Source organism: Columba livia, chromosome 1, assembly GCF_036013475.1.
Source record: "Columba livia isolate bColLiv1 breed racing homer chromosome 1, bColLiv1.pat.W.v2, whole genome shotgun sequence".
In the NCBI taxonomy this organism is placed as follows: domain Eukaryota; kingdom Metazoa; phylum Chordata; class Aves; order Columbiformes; family Columbidae; genus Columba; species Columba livia.
Genome location: NC_088602.1, coordinates 72,455,166 through 72,476,806, shown reverse-complemented (window position 1 = coordinate 72,476,806; position 21,641 = coordinate 72,455,166). Strand labels below are relative to the sequence as shown.

At 42.1% G+C, this 21,641-nt stretch overlaps 1 protein-coding gene across 2 annotated transcripts; it reads left to right on the top strand.

Annotated features, from left to right (window-relative positions):
• Window positions 1–204: 204 nt before the first annotated feature.
• Window positions 205–18,936, top strand: TMEM45A (transmembrane protein 45A). 2 transcript variants are annotated; one of them, XM_065062278.1, is made up of 7 exons: window positions 205–530; window positions 4,254–4,343; window positions 11,325–11,534; window positions 13,567–13,779; window positions 14,503–14,687; window positions 16,864–17,009; window positions 18,366–18,936. In XM_065062278.1, exons 3-7 carry the CDS (start codon window positions 11,345–11,347, stop codon window positions 18,457–18,459), a joined length of 828 nt encoding a protein of 275 aa, XP_064918350.1. In that variant the 5' UTR covers window positions 205–530; window positions 4,254–4,343; window positions 11,325–11,344; the 3' UTR covers window positions 18,460–18,936. The 2 variants fall into 2 exon arrangements, with proteins under 2 accessions (XP_064918350.1, XP_064918339.1); XM_065062267.1 differs by lacking the exon at window positions 4,254–4,343 and having other exon boundaries at window positions 402–530.
• Window positions 18,937–21,641: the final 2,705 nt, after the last annotated feature.

Sequence of the window (21,641 nt, the reverse complement as noted above, 5' to 3'; positions counted from 1 at the left end):
GGGGACAAAAAAAAAAAAAAAGAAGAAAAAGGCAAATAAAAACCTCCGTTAGACTCAGCGGTCAAAGGAGCGTTTGTGTGTCAGCAAGTCACTGAACTTTTTCCAGTTTTCCTAGCCTGGCCGGGCTAGCGGGAGCCGCTGCCCCCGGCCGTGAGCCCCCGCCAGCCCTGCCCGTTCCCGGCTTCTTTTCCTGGAAAGCGGGGCAGGATCGGGGGCCGGACAGCGAGCAGCGCCGGATCCCGATGGAGCCTCGCGTTCCCCCAGCCCCTTTTATTTGAGTCTGTTTTGGGTCCTCCCCGGCCAGGCGGGGAGAAAACCGCCCGCCCCCCCGCGGGGCCACCAGGGGAACATCTGGGCGGCCTCGCCGCCAACATCTGGGGGCGGTCGCGGCGCATCCCCCGGCCGGCGGCTGCAGCTGGAGGGTCCCGCGGCCGCGGGGCTCGGCCGGACCGGCAGCGAAAGCCCTTGGAGGGGGCGAGGGGCTGCGGGGAAGGAGGAGGAAGAGGCTGCGAGGGAGCCGGGCGGTGGAGGTAAGAGCAGCCCGGCTGCCGCCACCTCGGTTGCGGGAGAGGCGGGAGGTCTCCCCCTCGCAGGCCGGGCGGCAGCGGGGGCAGGGATGGGGGCGGAGGGGGTTGTTTAATATTCCCGGGTGAAAGGACAACAACTACTCCATGTTTGCCTTAACTCGGTCCGTGGGGGTGACTCCTGAGGTAAAAAGCCCAGACGAGACTTCTAAGTCAGAAATAGCTTTTGACAAGATTGCTGGTGTTAAAATACGGCTGCAGCCCCTGCAGGCATCCGGATTATTTTACCCCAGGTACAAGAGTTTTTGCAGCAGTGGTTCTGGACCGCTAAACAAAGGGGAGATTAAGTGTTAGGGATGTGAATAAAATGTTCGCTTTAGTTTCAAGTTCCTCGTGTGGCTTTTTTTCCCCTTCCTTCTTCTTGAATATCCCAAATGAAGATGTACATTCAAAGTTGAATTTCCAGGCAAAACCAAGAGAATTTACATGTAGCCATGTCTACTTACTATAACCTAAAATTAGGTTATCCCAGCCCATCTAGTCTATTTGAAAAAAAAAAAAAAAAAAAAAAAAGGAATAACCCTTGGAAAAACACTCACTGTCTCTGCACATGTTCCATTTGATTTCAATTTTTTGTTGATAAATCATATTCTGCTTTCCCAGTTTAATACTTGACATGGTATCAAAAATTTCATCATCTTCCTCATAGATGGCTTTCTGAAATTTCAGAGCTTAGGAAGTACTTAAAATCAAAGTGTTTGTGCTTCTTTATTTTTAAACTGAATGTTTAATGATTACTGTGTATTTGCATACCTAGGACTTTTGATTTCTCCAGTATGTGTAACTGTTTGCATCAACTTATATTACTATTTCTGTACACCTATTTAAATTATGTCATAAGTTGTACCATAAGTCACTGAAAGTACTTTGTAATTTACAAAAGGAATGTATTCAATTTCCATTTTAGATGCAAATTAATAATTGACTCTGGAGTTACCTTTTCCAAGTTTGCCCAGATGTCTTTTGCTGCTTTTCGGGGTTGCTTATGTAGTATTTTCCTGCATTTTTCTCTTTACAAGTGGAACTGGATAAATCAAATAGATTTCTCTCAGTTGTGGAGTCTGTGGGTAGAAATAACTGCTGAGGAAGAAAAGTCAAATGAACATTGAGGAGTGGCTTGAATAACTATGCCTGTGTTTAGGTAAACTGCTCTCTGTTTACTCTTCTCTTGCACACCAAATCTGCCTGGAAATATCATTTTACTCAGTACTGCAAACAGCCAGTGCAGCAGTACAAAAATGGGCCCCTTGTTTCCAGTTTGAAGACGTACATGAATAAAAATTTCTCAGTGTCAAAAGTTGTGTCAACTGGCTCCTACTCTGTTTCTTAGATGTGACCAAACATGCTCATGCTCATGCTCACTTGCAGTTGGCAGCAGGGGTCATTTTCATCTCTTCTTCCTAGCTATGAGCAAGAACTCCTTAAGTATCCCTAGATCCAGGGATTATAAATAATTAAACATTGTTTTTGAAAAATCTTGGTTTTTAGTAGAGTGCCACTCTACTGTGGCACTGTCTCATCACACTGCATGAGCCAGACCTTGCATTCTGGCACTGCTTTTTTGCTCCAGAAGATAAAAGGAGACTTAAGTCTCTTCTAATCAATTTATGCTGAAGCCAGGGCCTGCTATAACATTTTAATGCTATTTGAGCAAAATTCTTAAAACTCTTGCTCTGTATGACCTTGCACTTGAGACATTTCTAAGATATGGAGTGCAGCATCTGCAACATCAGTGGTTTTGGAAAAGGATACAGCCCCTTGCTGTGGCTGCTGGTCTGATTGAATTACAAAGCTCCTACTCCATAGCATTACTCCTGCTCTTTCCATTCATTCCTTCATCTGAGGGGCAGCAGGAACTGAAGTCACTGCTACTGTGGACTTGCATTATGGAGGACTCTTCAGTTTCTCCTAATGTTGCATTAGCACTAGCTGATTCCCATTTAGTGAGTACGAGTTGGTCTGATAAAGAGGAGCTATACCTGTTTCTCTGATGCATTTTGATTTTTCAAGCTGGGCTAGCTCAGACAGCCATTTCTCCAAGCTATTATTGATGTTACAGACTGCCTTGCCAACTCTCCCATTTATTCATTAGTGTTCCTTTTCTGACCCACTCATCTTTCTGCTGTTGAGAATGTGTCTTCCCCAAGGAACAGCTGGTATAGGCCTTGCACTTGGTCACCCTTGTGACAAGCAGTACATCAAACACCCTGATCTTGACAGACAAGACTGCAGAGATAATTTCCAGGTACGAAGGCAAGTCAGCCAAGGCAAAGCTCTAGGGGCAAATCCTACCCTCTGTTGCATGGCTTTATGGAAACTACTGACAAGAAAGTTTTTTATATATTTCCTTCTTGTGACAACACAATGTTGTGAGCTCCAAGCCCTCAAATATTATTGGTTAAAGCATACAAATCCATGAGATTCAAACATTTATTTTGAATAATTCTTATTTTCCATCTAAGAGCCCTGAGGGCTGACACTACCTGACCGTATTCCACAGACAGACAGAATAGCTGAAGGTTATTAATCACTTAATCAAATGACTTCAGAAGGAAGAGATTCAAGAAAAGGAGGCTGAATCTCAGAAGGAGGAGTCAGCAAAATGCAGCACGGTGTCCCACTACAAGCCAATATTCTGGACACATGCTGCTGGTTTCCAGTCTCCTCCCTATCAGGGGACAGGGGAAGTTCATCTTTTACAAGTGCCACCTGCTTTTTGCGCAGGTATGAGCTGTTATGAGTGTCACATTGGCTAACTGAGCCTGTTCACATTTTTTTTTGGTAAGAAAGCTGAGTCCTTCCTATGAACATCATCAAGAACTTATTAATGCTCTTGCATTTGTTGAGATGAGCACTCTTCCTGTGTTTGTCAACTTGCAACTATCCTTAAGTTGGAAGCTTACTAGTATGCACAGCACAGCATGGCACTTCTGTTTACCGTATTTTGTTAGTGTCTGCCGACTCTTTAAACCAGGGTCTTCTTTGTAATATTCCAGTTTCTCATTCGAAGGCTCCAGTCACCCCAATATCTGGTACTGTATGTAATGAAGAAAAATCTTAATGCCTTTTCTGAACAGTCACTGGTAGTTATGGTAAGGAAGTGATCCTTGTAACCAAAGAATTCTAAATCATATGGAGGTCAGAAAGCCCTGTCCTTCATACCTGAAGTATTGTCCTTATCAAAGAACAGAATTCCTCACTATTCTCTTTCAGACTTGGCTTATTTGCAGGTGGAAAATACCATTGTAGAATACTCGAACATTGAGTTTTCTCAGTAGAGGCCCACCTTTCTTTTTTTTTTGGGCTGTGTGTCGTTGTCTTCAAGAAGTATTTGGAAACATAAATAACAATTGCAGCAACTCCTAGCAGTCTGTGAAGAGCTTTGTAAGAGTCAAATGTGGGATCTTTCACAGCCCAGGTGGTCATCAGAATTTATTACAAATATTTGTCATAGTCTTTTCCATAGTGGCCCTGTCACTTTTGCTGTCTTATGAGACTGTTCCACTGAAGCCCTGACTATAGTGTTAAGATGCTGTAAGGGGAGGTCCATAAATGCGATGTTAACAGGAACCAAACCATGTTTTATTTTATTTCTTCCCCAGAGCAGGGCATTGATCCTTAAATCATCAGCTGATATATCAAACTTTTGCTCTCTTGACGTTTTCCTAGCTTGTCTGTCAGGAAGCAGAGAACATGTAGATGAGCACACTTGGAACTACAAGAAGGAGACAGAGATTACACCCTACAAAACTGTTTTTGGTAAGGTATCCAAGGGGCAATCTTCTTACTGGTGGTGTGATGTCTGCTTGACTGTGGGCCTTCAGGGTTACCTAGAGTCCTGCAGAGGTTGTTTATTGAAGTGATTCAGGCTGTTTTAAAGATAATAGGATGAATTTACTTTAAAAAGGGAGAGCATATAGGAATTTCATTAGCTGGTACAATTCAGGGTAAAACCAGGAAGGAATAAAAGCTCTAGCTGAGCTCAGCGCCAGGTGGACTGGAAGGGAGAGCCAATCTTGGATTAAGTGAAGAGCTCCTGCAGCACAGCAGCGGGATGTCACAGCATGTCTTCCCACTGTGCCATCTGTCCAAAAGCGCTCAGCCCTGCCACACACAGATAAAACTTGAGTCTACTGTGTTGGGAGGAGCAGTGTGTGGGCAGCACCTCACTTTGAGGGCAGCAGCCTGCTGTGACCCTCTGCGGGGAAGGGAATTGCTGATCTACAGAGGGTACAGCTGGAAGGTCACCCCACGGGAGGCAGCAGCTACTACTGGGCTCCTGTGGGCAGCAGAGTAGCTGAGATGGTTGAAGCCAAACAGAGTCCCGCAGGAGGCAGCACTCTCATACCTGCAATAGTTTACTCACAAACCCATGCTATTTTACCCTTTATTTCAAGCAGTGCTAGCAAATACCAGGTTATATGGTCAATAAAGGAGCTGTGCATCTTTAACAGGAAAAAATGACTTTTATATATTACATGCAATCACAAAATTTAATTATTTATTCCGTGTGTGTGGTTTTTGAACTTGTGATCTGAATAAGAGGTTCCAAATTGGCAGTCCTGGGGAACCAAAAATTTCATATCCAGAGACTAGCAGCTGCTTAGATATCAAGAGCCAATGGTAAAACTATTACAGAGTGTTGTTGTCCCTGGATAACCCCCGGAGACAGCCTGCTCAGATGTGGGAGCAGGAACAGTCAGCAGATGCACAGAGAAAGGGAAAAGAAAGCCAGAAAACTGAGGGTCACAAGAGATGAAAAAACACAGTGAGGAGCACTCAAAGTGCTGGGAAGGACAAGAATCTGGGAAGGAGGAGTTGTCAACAGATGCAAGGCACAGAAAAAATAGAGTAGTTCAGGTTGTGGGCCCAAACTCAACACTGTGAGAGACTGTGTCTTGGAGTCCCTCCTAACATCAGTATATAGCTTTCTGATCACTACCTCTTCAGGATTTTTGGTTTTCATCCCTGTCTTGTAGGTCTGAAGATTTTATCAAGGGGTGAATTCTTGTCTTATAGCTTCAGAGAGGCCTATTTGTGACACTTCTTCTAAAAAACCTTTATCTCCCACACCCTTAAGCCAAAAATATCAAGTCTGTACTGCAATTTTTTAGTATTTCAAGAAGTCTCGAGTCTTGCTTTCATTAGCATACACACTACTTAGCTCCAGTTTATTTTTGAAGTAGCTATAGGTGCCAGCTGAGTATTTCCTTAACACCAAAGCAGTGATCTCATCTGGAAATGTGGGGTTGTAGTTGCTGAAATGCTTTTAGTCATGACATGAAATCAGCATTCCATTTAGTGAACAAAGTAATTACAGCAGACATTGTTTTTCAGATCAGTGTGGCTCTCCCTCATGTTTACAATTTAATGGCTGCAGGATAAAAGGCACTTGCATTGTAAATACGTCTTTAAGTGCAAGTAGGAAACTTTGGTAGCGAAGTAAAATTCTCTGTGATTTTCTTTGTCTTAGATGCATTGAACTTTGCTGGATTCTAGTTTTCGGTAGAAGCTGTGTGATCACAGCCTATGCACTGAATAGAAAGTGTCTACAAATACGCTATTTCCTTCTCTTATCTGGGTCCACTATTCTCACTGATACCATGAACAATTATTGTGGCTGTTACAGAAAAACATTTTGTATCAAATATTGTAAACTCCACATCATTGTTTCCTAATCTAGTCTATGGGAGAAAAATAATACTTTGTTAATGTTTAATCTCCAGTTTTAATTTCTGTTATCCTATGGATCTGTAGCAGAAATGAATGCATTGCAGCAGAGTTTGTGGCCTCAGAACTTGTATCGTTTCTGGAAAAAAACCCACATTTCTGGTTGCCTGTCCTCTTTAACATCCCCCAGGGCTTGATAAACACAGGAAATTGCAAGGCATCCTGCTATGGCAGGAGAATGTGTAAACCCCTGTCTTTTTTTTTAAAGGGTGAAGGGGAAATAGGAAAACTAATCTAGTCCTTTAAGAAGCAATTGAGAAGCTGTCTGAGTAACGAAGTGACATATCTAGTTTCTCCACACCACTTGCAAGTCTTGCTTTAGTCTTCACTTGGGTGGCCTCAAGAGATTAGGAATCAAACCAGTAAATGTTATGAAACATTCCTCCTGAAAAAGGTAGATGTTATAATCAGTCATGTAAGTCTGTTTCTTACCTGCCTTTCATTCTGCCAGGGTAAGTGAAATAATTTCCAGGCTAAAAAAGCAGCTTTTAATACCCGCAAAAATGCACAGAATTTCTTGAATGCTCACTTGGAAACTGCACTTGCTCTTCACCTTCTTTCCCACCTGATACCCTGGGTGGGGGTGCCAGGGTGGGGTTCCTGGGTGAGGCTGGTTGGGGCAGTTAAAGCCCATGGGTACCCCTGAACCCTGACAGCAGCCTCCTCTCCTTGTGTGCCCCACACCCTCCAGAGAGCTGGGTTTTCAGGAATACTTGCCGTGGAAAGCCCAAATCTGGGCTGGAGCCTGTGTCCTGTTTGCTGGTTCCTGGGCATGCTCCTTGGGGTGGCAGCTGCAGTCAGCTGGGGCTTCACCCAGGTAGAATCCAAAATTTGCTTTGCCAGAGGCCAAAATTTGATTTGCTGGTGCCTTGGCTGCTGTGGCCCCATGGCTGCTGGAGGTAGAAGGGTCCTGCGTGGTAAGGCTTCAGGATGGAGACATGGAAAGCTGGGTGAGCCTGCAGGGACCCCAGGAGTGCACACAGCAGGTAGCAGGGGCGATCCGATCAGCGGTGGTCAGGGAATACATGTGCGCTTGCTGGAAAGCCAAACCCAGTCATCCATGTGGCCAGGCGACACCAGCTGCCTGTGTGCCTCTTGTAGGCAGCGGCACCATTGGCTTTGTCTGGCAGGGTTAGGGGCAGGATTTGGAGAGGGGCAGGGTTGTGCAAGCAGGTCACCAGCTGCAGCGATACATGCAGCTCCTGATGTGGCTGGGTGGCTTTGAGCGTGTGGAGGGAGCGTGGGCAGACCACACATGACCAAACGCAAACCTCAGGGCACCTAGCTGTGCGGCAGCCTCAGGATTCTCTCTGCTTGCATCTCTGGAGGATGATGTGTTCTAGGGACAGTGGTGGGCACCAAGGAAGTTTTGATGCTGAAGTATTGTTATAACTTCCTGATGCCATCCTTATTCAACAAACAGCACATGAAGTACCAAAATGGGCTGGCTCCCAAGCTGTGCAGAAGAGCTGTCAGGAGCAGCTTTCTCCTGGGTTGCACATGGGGGATGCCAAACTGCTGTGCAGAAAGGCAGCAGCCCGCCATCCTGTCCTCCTCCTCTTTCACCTCCCAGATCCACCTCCTGACCCTGTAGTGATTTTCTTGTGGGGGGAGGCCCCACTTATCCTCTCTATGTCCTTAGTGTTATACTAGGCCCCCAAACCACACAATATCACCTGGTTTACTTGCAGGCAAACTTCTCAGTCACCTCAAAACTGTGGGTGGTGGCAGTCGACTTCTAGCCTCACTGAAATAAACTCTCAGACCTGATATGAGAGAATTAATGAATTAGAAAGTTTAATCAGTTTAAGGTGAACTCTTTCAAATTTACTAGGAATTTGAAGTATAATTCACATAACTCCTTTCTGAAGCTGACTGTGTTGAGGTTCAGTGTCCCAAAGGTCTGCCACAACAGCTGGCTGGCACATCTGATTTATCTCTTTCTAGAGAAATCCTACAAATAGTTTCCAAATCTCTGCATGAACTCAGACTGAAGTTTACACTCTCTAAAGCTAATAATATGTCATTGTATTGTTTATAGCAAAAAAACAAATTTTCTGGTTCTGTTCTGTTTATAATGGATAAGTAGCAGTAGCTGCTGTATCAGTCTTTTATTCTTTTCCCTTGTTTGGAAAGGCAAAAATAGTTTTAAGCAGAGTGCCTTGATAATTTACACAGATTTAGGGCAGAAAAATCCTGCAGTGATTAGAACTCTAGATAACCCAGGTGTGAATTTACAGATTGAGAATTTATTTTGAAATTTGGTATATTGTGCACTACAAATGACATTAACACACTGTTCTTCAATTGATCCATAATGCAGCTGTACTCTCCTAAAGGGAGGCTTTTCATAGGTTTAATTTGCCTTTTTAATCCAGTATCTTGCTTTGATGTGTGGTAGAGGGTAAATCTTTCCATTACGAGTGCTATGTCTATGGTGAATAACAAAATAATTAATGAATAAAGTCTTTCTAATGAATGGTATTCAGTGAGATCAGACACATGGTGAGGAAAAGCCACTCTCCACTCTGCCTCCCTTTCATTCAAAGGAGGAAAAAATCCAGCATGTTTGAAAATAAAGAAATGCCTTTCAGGCCAGTAAGTTTTAAAAGAACCAGAAATTAAGTCTTTGAAAGCAAAAGAAGTATTTCAAAGTTTAAAGCAAAGTTTAGGCAACCATCTAAAACTTCAACTGCTGTTAGCACTGCCCTTTTTTTAAGGCAAATGATGGTGCATTGAGTACTCGCAGCGATGCACTAACTAGTCAGACTCTTTGAACTAAAGATGTTCCAAAATGAGATGCCTCTTGTGCAAAACTGTGGAGGTCACCTCTAACCTATGAGGCTGAGCTCCCCAACCTCACCACCGAGAGCCCAACTGTGCTGTAAGCTGCTCAACCGTGAGCAGTGCTTTCCCCACCTGCAAATAAACCACACAGGCATAAACGCATCGGGACTTCAAGGGTGGTGGGGGAGGCAGAGGAGACAGAGGAAGTGTCTCCTGACCCTCGGACCCTCAGTTACCACCTCTTCCTCCTGCCCTGCCCAGCCCACCCTGGGATAGGATCAGAGATGCTCAGCTCACAAGCAGGCCGATTTGGCGCTACTAAAACATACTCAGCCCTGGGGAGCTTTAGAGCTTAATTCGGCATTTTATTAGAGGAGATGGAGGTTGTCATCACTATCCCAGTGGTCAGGTTGCTGGTGCTGAGAGCCAGCTGCAGGGGCTGCCACTGCTCCCTCCTCCTCATGGCTTTTGCTGCTCTGATCTCCAGGCAAATCAAAGCCCCCAGCAACAGCTCTGGGCAGCCGCCGTTGCTTTTCTTGACAGGAGACAAGTGACATGCAGGAGCCCTTCCCCACATAGTAGAAATCTCAAAAGGAGTCCTTTAAGTTTCATAAGAATACGGAAATCTGTCCCTTGTTCCCTGCCTCATGGCTGATGGGTGCTGCTCCCCAGGAGCCTTGCTGGACTAGGTGCAGCCTTCTGGGCAGGCTTTCCTTCCAGACACAGATGCCAGCGCTGGCAATACCTGTAAAGACACATCCAGAAATGGGCTTGCTTGGGCAACTGATAGCACTGTTCCCTTTTCTTGTACTTCAGCAGTACTTCCCTAGAAATTAGCTAAGGTGACTTTTACCCAGGGAAGGCTTTTAAAGCTCACCCCTCCTGTTCTGCAGCCCTTACAGTGGGAGAACTGGGCTCTGGAAGAGAAGGGGACAGGCAGCATGGGCAGGACCCTCTTCAGCAACCGTGTTTAAATCATAACCTGCCTTGTGCTATGCATGAACAGTCCTTTTGTTTTTTTTTTTTGTCTTCTCCTTTGTGGCTATATAAGTTACTGTTCCTCATGCAATTGGGTAATAGTCATATGGCAGCTTTGGGACCTGTGTATGTGGAAAAGTTCCTCTTCTTAAAAAAAAAGAAAAAGAAAAAAAAACCTTCAGTAGAGTTTAGCCTCCAGAAATAGGAAAGAGTTCAAGCTACGTGACTAGACAGCATTATGTGAACCGTCTGCAAGTACTCCATGGCCCACAAGCCACAGTTTGGAACTTCTTATGCAGAGCTGACCATAGGAAATACTTACTGAAAATAAAAGTATACCAGAGCCTCCATGTTCTATCCACATCCAGATGGTTCCAGTGTAGTGTGGTGATTGGATTTTTAAGTCAGCAACAATAATAACAGAAAGTACAGATTGCCAGTGCTTCTAGAGTGGTTATTCTTGATTATATACTGTGTATGCACAACAACTGTTCATAATAACTTGAAGAAAAATCACAATCAAATGTTAGAACTATAATTTTAATGAAGAAGCTATTGGAGCTAAGTTACGTCTCCTAAAAGTTGGGATGATGACCACAATTACTAGGTTTTACTGATGACACTGCTTTTGTATGGCTGTATAACACTGACCAACTAATAACCTTATCACTCAAAGTACTTGATGGAGGTAATATGTATCTAGTTGTGGGTGCATAATTCACCTATCAAATATTGAGAATGACTTGATGTTTGTAAGTCACAATGAGGCATCCGGTTTGAAAGACAAAATACGGTTTATTAGTAAATGCCATCAGATCTGTCTACACTTCATTTTTCCCTCAGTCTGGTATTTTCTGGATTTCTGTTTGCAGAAAAATGAAACACAGAACACTCTTAAAGGTGAAACAACCAAATTGTGAATATTTATATTCTTTCTTTTGCTAGAACAACTTTGAGAGCATAACATAGTGCACTATGGCTTTTTACTCTTAGCTTGCCAACTGCCAGCTCTGCATTTCAAGTCAGCTGCTTTCATTCTTGTTCTGCAAAGCTGTGAAACTGGGGAGAATGCCTGGCTGTTCTGAACAGCTGGGGAAGATAAATACTCAAATTTATTTTTAAATAAATTGTGAGTGTTTAATTCAGTGACACCCTTTTGATCTATGCAGAGAGATGCTTTAAAATTGTAACCCACAGAATTCTCCTACTACTCCTATAATCAACTAGCATTTGTTTTATCTTCAGGTGTCACACAGCAGAAAACCATGGGCAATTTCAAAGGGCATGCCCTACCTGGAAGCTTTTTCCTTCTCTTTGGCTTGTGGTGGTCAGTGAAGTATCCACTTAAGTACGCCTGTCGAAAAAACAAGAACGCTTGCTACCTTGGTTCCAGGGCAGGATTTCAGCGCCTGGAGTTTATTGAGGGGATCATCAAAGCTGTCTTTGCCTTGATTGGTAAGTGAGGTGGACTTGGGGCAGACAACAAAAAGGCTGTGCCTTTTAACACTTTTTGCTTGTTTTTGTTTTAATTTTGTTCTCTGATAAAACATACGTCATTCTGTTTTGGTACACCATGAAACTAAGAACTAGTGGTGCTACTGCTATTAATTACATATTATAGTTATGACTGTAACATTATTTCCATCCATAGCACTCTTCTGGAGCTTCTACAAGGTCTCCTGACATCTGTCGGTCCATCTGCATGTTCATATGCTGCTACTTCAGGGAGGGAGATAAGACATTTACGCAAGGGGCTCTCACATATAGACTGGGGGCATCAGACTGTGGGGACATTGCCTTTTGAATCCAGCCAGAGCAGCTGTCAGTAGGCTCCACTGAGTTATTGACAAAATAAATATAGATCTGTGCAGCCAACTGGAGTTCTTGTTTACATTCCAGCATACTGTATGTTAGCAATTTACCTTTAGAAAGTAAGTAAACTAAACAGTAGGGGACCAGGAAGAGCTCAGCACATGTGGGTCACAAGTGGAAAGGATCTAATTTTCAGTATTTTTCAATTCTATCTATCTACTTTTCTTTGAATGCTGAGTTGCCTGATGTCTAATCAATGTTCAGGTTGTGCCAAAATAGTCTTCCTACTTTTCCTTCATCTGTATCAGTTAAGATACATTGGCACTGAAGTGTTGTTGTGCATACAGTATATACTTTGATATGCCTTAAAAAATTATCAAAACCTAAACAATAATGCTCATTTTGAGGTGTGCGTGGGGGGCATCTTTCCTACAAATTTCCCAGTCAATGACTAGAGATAGTTTGGCAGCTAAAACACTAATGTAGTGGGTTTTGACTCTGAAGGAAAAGCTATTATTTTAACATCTGGCAATTTCAATTCCAGTCAAAAATGTGGACAAGAAAGCCTGACAAGAACAAACACTAAAAGCAGTTGAATAAGTAAAAACTGCTGTTTCCGTGTAAAGACAACTTAAAAGCAGAAAATCACTGCATTTGCTCTGCACCATATCTACTTATACAGCAGGATGCTGGCCCATGTTTTATAAACAATAAAATTAACTTCAGTGTCCTAAAAGCACAATGTATTTCAAACCCTTCCCAAGCTTCAGTGATCATACAAAGTATCTAGAAGCAGCTTTCCCCTTTCTGGAATACTGCAGCTACTTAGCAAGACATCAAGTGGCCAAGGTAAGGGAAGCAGTGGAGCAGCAATTCAAATTGTAACTCAGTGTATATTCCCATGGGACCTTTAATAGCTCTGCATGGTGGAGAGATTTCCTTTTATGGTTTTATAGTAAAATTCCCTTTAAATTAAGTATTTGAACTCTATCATCCTGCATAATGCAGGGGACTGAAACAGTAAAACCTTCTTTCGGGGACTTTAGCATATATTATACTCATGTTTGAACCACTAGGAAAGGCAGCTGAAAAATTCAGTCAGAGGTCTACTACAATAACAATTTTTTTTTTTTTTTTTTAAAGGCAGCACAGAATAGGGGTCTCAATTTTCACTGCTGGAAACTGTAAAACGCAAATAATCCCACCAGGAGTGGTGGAGATGAAGCCTAGTTGCCTTTGTCTTTCTCCTCTCTGGATTATATGATGCTTAATATATGCTTGAGCTCACTCTGTCATCTTTCCCTCAGCAAAGCAACTGATGTTGTCTCTCTTTCATGCACTGCCTATTTCCTTGAAAATTCATATAAAACTAATATATTTTAAGCCTCTCTACATTTTTCATTTGAATTTGGAGAACATGTTGAAAACTTTACTTGGAATGGCTGAACTGGGAAGAAGGGAGCAAAACACAGGAATCAGCCAGAGCAGTTCTCAGGAATCATAGAATCACAGAATCACAGAATGTTAGGGATTGAAAGACAGAAAAAACTCCAAATTAATGGGCATTATGTTGCGTGGGGGTATATCGTTGCCTCTGCTGTTTATATGAAGAATTATCACCAGTCTATACCTTAAGCACCAGGACAAAGAATTATACTTCTCTTTTCATGTGCAGGAATGGTGGCCGAGCAGTTTGTTCCCGATGGACCTCATCTGAAGCTGTATAATTATGAGGAAAAGCACTGGGATCACCTGATGAACTGGCAACACGCCACCATGTACCTCTTCTATGGCATTTCAGGATTGGTTGACATCGTGGCCCATGGGACCAACGCGTTGCCAGTAGCCATGGACAGGATGATGCTTTCCTTAGCAGTGTTCATTGAAGGTGAGTTCACCTCTCTCTGCAGATGTGCATGTCAGACTTGCAGAAGGGTATCAGCCTTTGGTTTGGGATTCTCAAATCAGCCTTAGAGAATGAGCCTACGGGAGCTGAATGTTTAACTCCCTGACATGCATAAAATATGATCACTCTTGGCCCTCCTTGAACTGCTGAGGGTTTGTCTGAACTGCAGCCCAGAATATGATCACACATTGCAGAGGTGTATCTCTGCTTTCCTAACTGGCTCAGATACCAACATAAATGTTATGGAAATAGCAGCACAAGCCTGTTTTGGATAAGTGCTCAGTAGCTTGGACATGTGCTTCAATGCATGTACTGACATGGGATGCAATTTGTTAGCTAAAGCCAGTGTGAGCGCATTTAGCTGCATAGCAATCATGTTGGAATTGCACTAAATTTATATTTTCTGTATGCACAGTATACCTCATAGCTTCCCTCTTGTTATACTGCAGAGACGGATGAATGAGACCTTAACATGTTTTAAATGAAAGGTGACAGAGCAGCAGCTTCCCATGCAATCTCCTGGTTTGAGCTCAATAGTGGGAGTACACAGTATGTAGGCATCAGTCAAAAAATTACTCTTGGTTCAACTGAGAAAGTGATATTGGCATAACAAGAAATGCTAACAGTTCACTGTTTTCTAAAAGCAGATATAGGGAGATTACAAAGGAAGAGAATATTTTAAACTGATCACTCAATTGATTCCAGGTTTTCTCTTTTGCTACCATCTTCACGGAAGAGCCATGCTGGATGTTCATGTTCATCAGTTGTTGCTATTTGCTATCTTTGGAGCTGCTGTTTGCATATTTCTGGAAGTTTTCTTCCGTGGCAGTGTTGTGCTAGAGATGTTTCGTACAAGCCTCTGCATATTACAAGGCAGCTGGTTCTGGCAGGTAGGTCACTTTTCTGCCTTAGGAATTTTGTCCTTCACCAAAATTAGTCATTTACCCCTTTACAGGTGTACCATAGGTGATATAATACACTTGTTAAACACAGACCTCAAAGGACTCATAGAAAACAATGCACTCTTAATGTCCTTTTAAAGAGACAAAAGTATTTATCATACCTGTTTTACAGATGAAGAAGCCAGTTTACTTCTAGCGTCTTTTATTTGAATCAGTAAAAAAGCCCAGGTGGTATTTTGAACTCTCCCTTGCAATTGAACATCCCCTCTGATCTCTGTAACATCCTGTTCAAAATTCCCCTGCCAAATGGCAGTGATTTTACAGCCTGGCCATATATGCTGTTCTTTACAAAGGCACTTTCCCCTGTCAGCTGCTGGAGCAAGGAGTGAATGCCCAGCAGAGCTCTGGACAGGTGAGGCAAAGCACTCATTGGTGTTGCGTGAAGAGTAAAGAAGGTCCAAATTATCTTCCACGTTGGCTGCCTTTTTTTACTTTCTAAAAAGCATTTAAACAGCAGCAACTCAGGTTTAAGAGGCATTTGAGCTCCCAGTTCTCATTAAGAGATGGGGTGATATAAAGCATTTGACTTTCGCCAGTTTTTGGGAAACTGAGCAGAAGTAACAGCCCAAACTTTTATATTTCAGGGATGTGGCTCCCAAAAGGACTCTTCAAAATGTATCTGCCATGCCTTCACTTACTTGTGATACTTGATAGTATACCTTTCTCTGCTGTCAAACAAGAGAGAGAATTAAATGAATTGCTGTAATCTTGTGACAAAGAAATACGAGTACTAGTGCCAATGTGTGTTTCATCTTATAGCAGGGAACTGAGGTCACTCTAGTGATTTTTCTTTCCAGCGTGTCTAGACTGGCTTCCCTTTTTCATATGCTGGCCAGACACGATGAATAAAAACGTTTGCAGTTCCTTAGGAGAACTGGACACTCAGCACCAAACCAAATATTTAAATACTTGCTCTGGCAAGAAGACAGACCTCTGAAATGGCACTGTTTTTCTAGAAGTGAACTCCAGAGCCTGGTACTGCAGCGCTTTTAAAATTTTCTTGGTTGTAAACTTTTCTTCAGTGATTTAAGAAGCTTTACATAAGAGGAATTAGACACAACCATTTATTCTTTGTTGTGTGCCTAGTCTAATTTTAGAACAAGCTATTTCTTTAGTTCCAGAGACAATGTGCTTTTTGTTTCAAAGTAAAAAAAGAAAGAAGAAGAACTAAAAATACAAGACATTTAAGTGTGGTTTTTTTCACACCCGCATTAGACTTCAACCGTATGTGTGACTGCAAACCACATACTGGCTGCAGCATGACAAATTTGTAAAAGGTAAAGGAGATTTCTTTCTGCATCATCAACACCCTCATTCATTATATTCTCTGCATGGACATGTAAAATTCACTCCTCCCCTTCTCCTTCCTCTTCTCTTCCCAGCTCCAAAATTCTTGGCTAAACTGCTGAGCAGTGACTTTGAAGAGCATTAGGCAGTACAGAGGACTGGTGCTTGTCAAGGCAGACCCTGATTTGGGATTACTAGTTTCCCAGCTTATGCATTAATATGAATTTGATCTTTCCCGGCTCTGAATAAATAAATCAGCTAGATATTTCATATGAGCTTATAGCCTTGCATGAGAAAGCTCAGTTTTTACATAATTTCAAAACCTGACCTTTTTCCTGGGTGGCCCAGGAGAAATAAACTCATAGCTTGCCTTTATTTATTGATTTGTTATTCTTCTTCTGAACCATGTAACGCATTCCAAGATGCTGCTGATAAGAAGTCAGTCGGTGCAAATTGCTGGGCAGGTTTTCTGGTTGGGGATGTGCTTGCAGTTCAGACCATACATGGCTGAGCACCAGCCCCTTTCCACAGTATGTAATTGGGATCACTGCGGGACTTGCTGGGCTGGCTCAATAATTTGTGAGCAGGGGGTCTCTGGGACTGGCTCTGCATCTTCAAAGGCATTTCTGCACAAAACTGTGTAAACTGATTCATCACATGTAAGTGTGACTGCAAAATTGTTTTTAACAATAATCACAGAAATAATCAGCACTTTAAGAAAACTAAACACTCGCATCATGATGGGTAGCTCAATACATGATATGGCATAGAGTATACATCAAATCACATTTCCTAAATATCTTCTATTTTATTACAGATTGGCTTCGTGCTTTATCCTCCAAATGGTAGCCCAGAGTGGAATCAGACTGATCATACTAACATGATGTTCCTGACCATGTGCTATTGCTGGCATTATGCCTTTGCTTTTCTTATACTTGCAGTGAATTACACGATTGTCAGCTGGTAAGTTACTTGAAACATTAAAACTTTGGAGACCTGTCTACTTAGTCTACCAGAAGTTTATTTTAGAAAGGTTTCACTGACGAATCAAAAGGTTTCCACAATAATTAATTGTCTTGTAAGGCAAAATAAAAATAGATATTGTTAATCAATGAAGACAACATGACTCATTGCTTCAGTAGAAAAGGGAAAAACATTCATAAAGTACAGTTCTGACGGCATAATGTTTCTCACATAAAATGAGATCTTTTTGGTAGTCTTCCACATCCATAATTGCATAAAAAACTACAAATAGGAGAGACCTTTTTTTCCTACAACATCTTCTCTCCCAGTGCTCATGTCTACTTATTCCAAGTGGCTTGGTCAGCAGGCTTCATGGCTGAACTTTGAAGACTTTAACTTCAGGCAGGATTCATTGCTATCAGTTTCCTGCCAGCAGAACTGCTTTATTTTTTTCACTAGACAGTTTCATCCCCTAATTTCTAAAGATAGCCCTTTTCCTCACCCTAGTGTTAATTCTGACAAAATTCCAACTGCAGTGGCAAAAACAAGCCTGATTCTGCCATGTGTTATCAGCTTCTGCTTGCACTGTCCTAAACATGCTTCTCGCACCTTGCTTCATCCTTTCCATCCTAATAACCCTATTTAATCATGTTTTGGCCATATGTAGTTCTCGCATTTTGCTTTCCACCAGGGAGGTGCCATTTCTTTTTGAATCTCAGTACAAAAGTCACTGACACTCAAGGCTGGTTAAGTGGTTTGTCAGGTAAAGGATGGCAACTATGGAGAAGGTGACAGCAATCTTGCATCCCTTCTGATGCTGGGAACAGTGGCTGCTGCAGCATTAGATGAGGCTCCCCAGACTCACTCTTCTTCACAGCTTTATAGTGCTCTTCCAAGTGAACACAGCTCTCAATCTTGTGCCTGCACCACGTCGAACTTTCTAGATGTTGCACTGAGGTTTGCTTAAGATGTAGGTTTTTAGATGTGTCCATAGGAACAAGCTCTTACAAGCGATACACACAGGTGGAATTGTTAAATGAAGCACGTACCAATATTACGGTACATGCTCACATTGTATAGTGGTCACGCGTGTTAACATACAGGTATCCACAACCAAGGTCTTTGGTTATGTTGAAATAATTGAAATAATTATTATTGATAGTGCTTGAAATCACTATCTCCTCTTGACAGTATCTTCCACAGTGGCCCACTACAATCTTCATAAATCAATCATCCTAACTCCTCAATGAGATGCAAGAGTTAATATTTTTTTTGTAAAAATGGTCAGATAAGCTTCTGAGTCACTATTTGATTTCTAATATGTATGTCCACTCTTTTTTCTCCTGTTCTTTCTAGGGCAGTTCGTTCAAAGGTTAAACAGTCCCAGTCCATGGAAATGGGATTACTGAAAACATCTGAACGAGATCAGGAGTCAGAAGATGAAATTTAGTATGAATATGGCTTGACTAGTTTTCCTGCTCTACCATTAGGCTAATTGATACCTCATTTCTAGATCTGTTCACCATCTTATTCATACTTTACTGCAACTTGCTATGCAAATATCGTTGCCCAAGTACTGTCTACATCTACGAAGTTACATCTTTATTTGCAGAGGGTAAGACTTGTATTGATTGGCAGTGGTGTAACTACTACCTTGCTTATCACATGCTTCAAAGAAAACCAGACTAATATTAGACATACTTGGACTGGATGAAGTGGCATGATGATGTCTGCGTGTTTGCCTCATTAAAAGTTAAGCAAAATGTTTTCCAGCTGCTGCTGAATGGACTGTTAAGTTTCCATAATTAAGGTGTCCAGATAAATGTGTTTGTTGACCTGCAAGTAACTTTGCATACATAACTGTGCAGACCTGGAAAACAGGAGAACAAGATAAAAAATCAAAGTCTTGCACCTGTCTTGTACAGCACCTTTGTGTCTCTGCTTGTGGCTTTATGTTAAATGGAAAGAATTACTCACTGTGAACCCATTCAGTGTTTTCCTGAGGAGTGTGTACTGTATTCACTTCCTCTCACAGAGACACTACCAAGCTTGCTAGGAGGACCAAAGAGGTGTATGATGATCAAAAGCCACTGAAGTTGTTAATTCTTGTGCCTAGATAGCTCTGGCTCTTTGCTATCATTTTACTTTGAAAGGCAGCAAAGTGACTCGGCTTTTCCCCAGCCCTGGGAGCAACTTCTTTTCCAGAAAGGCTGAGAGGTGTCCAGTGGGGCAGCACCTGGCCACAAAGCCAGTTTCTTTACTAAAATTACCTCCTTTCCTTTGGTGGATTTCTGCAGGGTTCATAGCAGACCCACAACTGGACCCAGTAGCTGAGTCAGGAGTGGGTAATGCTGATCTGGGGGCAGGATGAACTGAATTTGCAGCCTTTTTCCTGTGTTGCCCCTGCAAGTGCTGGGCAGCCTGCACAGTGCTGCACAGTGAGCTGTGTGGGAAACATCTTTGTAGTATCTCTGTGCTCAGCAGTGAGTGAATTTATTAAAAAATTATTTATTTTCTCCACCAAAACTGAAGTCTTGACCCACTGAAAAGCAGGGCTCAGTGTTACTTGGGATGTGCTCCAACCTCAACAAAAGGGAAATAACTGATGTGTAGCAAAAGACACAAGAAAATGGTGTTGTATATAAGCACACTGCCCCTAAGAGGCAGACTTTCAAAGCATCGCTCTGTATTTAAATATGTCTTTTGAAAGACTGTCATGGGCAGCTTGTGGCACAGCATCACCTACACTCTGTTTTCCAGAGGACAAAGCATAGGATGCATGCTGGTGGCCATGGGTCATTTTACATATCTATCGGTGATAAGGTGGTTATGGTAAGGTGGTCATTATATAAAACAGCCCCTTCCCTTTGGAACACCTTCTAAAAATATTATTTTCTAATTATTTTCAGAAACAGGCTGGTGCAGGGCAACAAATTATGTTCAAATAGTGCCAGTTTGTCAGGTTTGGTGCTGCAGAAGTGTGTTCCTTCTATTATTCAAATAGTTCCAGATGCTCCTAAAGGATTGCAGAGTTGGACTCTGGTAGATGAATGAGAGTCGTAGAATCTGATCCCTCCACTTCTGAGTTTCCCCTATATTTCTTCAGCATGAAACAGAAAAACTAGTAGCATAAAATTAGTAATAGCAGTTAGCTGATTGCTTAAAAAGATAGGTAAGAAAATAGTTTGCAGCTCTAAGGGATCCTAGGACTCAAAAAAAAAAAAATTAGAGACTTTTTCAAAAGCTATTTTACCTTCAATGCAACACAAACATTCACTTCATTTTTAAAATTTACCTTTTGTCCCCACTTTTTCAAGGGGAGCCTTGCTTAGCTGCACATGCTGCTAATGCTGAATTTTAGACTGCCAGGTTTATGAATGCCTCTCCAAAGTCAGGGAGGTTGTTTATTCTGAAGGCGATCTTCAGAAAGTACTTTGCTTCTCATAGGTGGGAACAATGCGAGTTTCTTCACTGCTTTTCTTGATATATTTAATACTGTACAAATATTAAGATGCTGTATCTTGAAACTAAATGGATAACCTAAGCAGGAAGAAAAGCATGACAAACTGGCTGAGCTTATATATGTCTTCTTAGAAGACTTCAGTTGGTCATTTTTTAAATTGTTCGAGATCTTTGCCAAGTATTGCAAAGTGACACTTGTAATCAGTTGTCAGATTATGCAGATGAATATGCTCTGGAAAGCAAGAAAAGTTGATTCCCACATGTTTCTGCATTTACAAATGTAAAATGGGAAACTGCCCACCAAAGATCAGAGCTTTTCTTAATAATTGTTTGTCCTTCTTCAGTGCCTTTCTCTGAGTACCTGCCAGTACTAGAATGTGACGGCCAGAAGAGTGGCTGTGTGCTGCAGTTCCTCCTGTGACCGCCTCAGCCTGTTGTCTGTTGTCTGTCCTTATCTGTCTGTCCTTACCTGCCCCTACAGAAGTGGCTGTAGGTCTGTATGCTGGGAGAAAATGTGAGCTGAGAGGTATCACCTGTATCTCCCTCTGCCTCCCTGCTGTGAATCTCCCATAAATGATCAGAGAATTGGACAAGAAAGCCTATCAGGCACATTTGCTGGTTTAGGTGCAACCATACTTAGCAAAGATGCCTTTAAAGAAGCCCAACCTAGAGGCTAATACATTCTGTGTCACAGAACTTCTCACTATGACATGGGCTTCTTACAAAATCTCTCACTTCACATAGGAGAACATGGCATTGCATTATTAAGCCTGAAGAAATGCACGGAAAAACAGATCCTGAAGACTCAAAGAAATAGTAGTCTTTTCAATTAAATTGTTAATACTTGCAGTACATGTACAGTGAGTGTCACAAAGGGATTTTGTGCCTGATGTATTTTTGGTGCCACAAAGGAAAGAAACACCCCGTTTCAGGGTGGGTTTTTCTATGCAGAACACCTCACTTGTTCTTCTCAAGCGTTGTTCAAAAGAGATGCCCAGGAACTTAAGTAAGGTACTTACTACAATGAAAAAGGTGCAAGCTTCGGCATTTCACTAGCAACAGATTTTGCTTGAGTTGAATGAGTGGAGGGAAGTTTGACAAGTTTACAAATGCAAGTCAGAAAAAGGTAGACAGTCTCAAGAAAACTTAAATTATTGTTATATATTGGTG

What these genes read in the sequence shown, in the direction of transcription:
- TMEM45A (XM_065062278.1), top strand. Translation starts at nt 11,345, where the DNA reads ATGGGCAATTTCAAAGGGCATGCCCTACCTGGAAGCTTTTTCCTTCTC. An exon ending in AGCTGTCTTTGCCTTGATTG is followed by an intron (nt 11,535 to 13,566) that starts GTAAGTGAGGTG and finishes TTTCATGTGCAG; the next exon opens with GAATGGTGGCCGAGCAGTTT. An exon ending in AATTACACGATTGTCAGCTG is followed by an intron (nt 17,010 to 18,365) that starts GTAAGTTACTTG and finishes TGTTCTTTCTAG; the next exon opens with GGCAGTTCGTTCAAAGGTTA.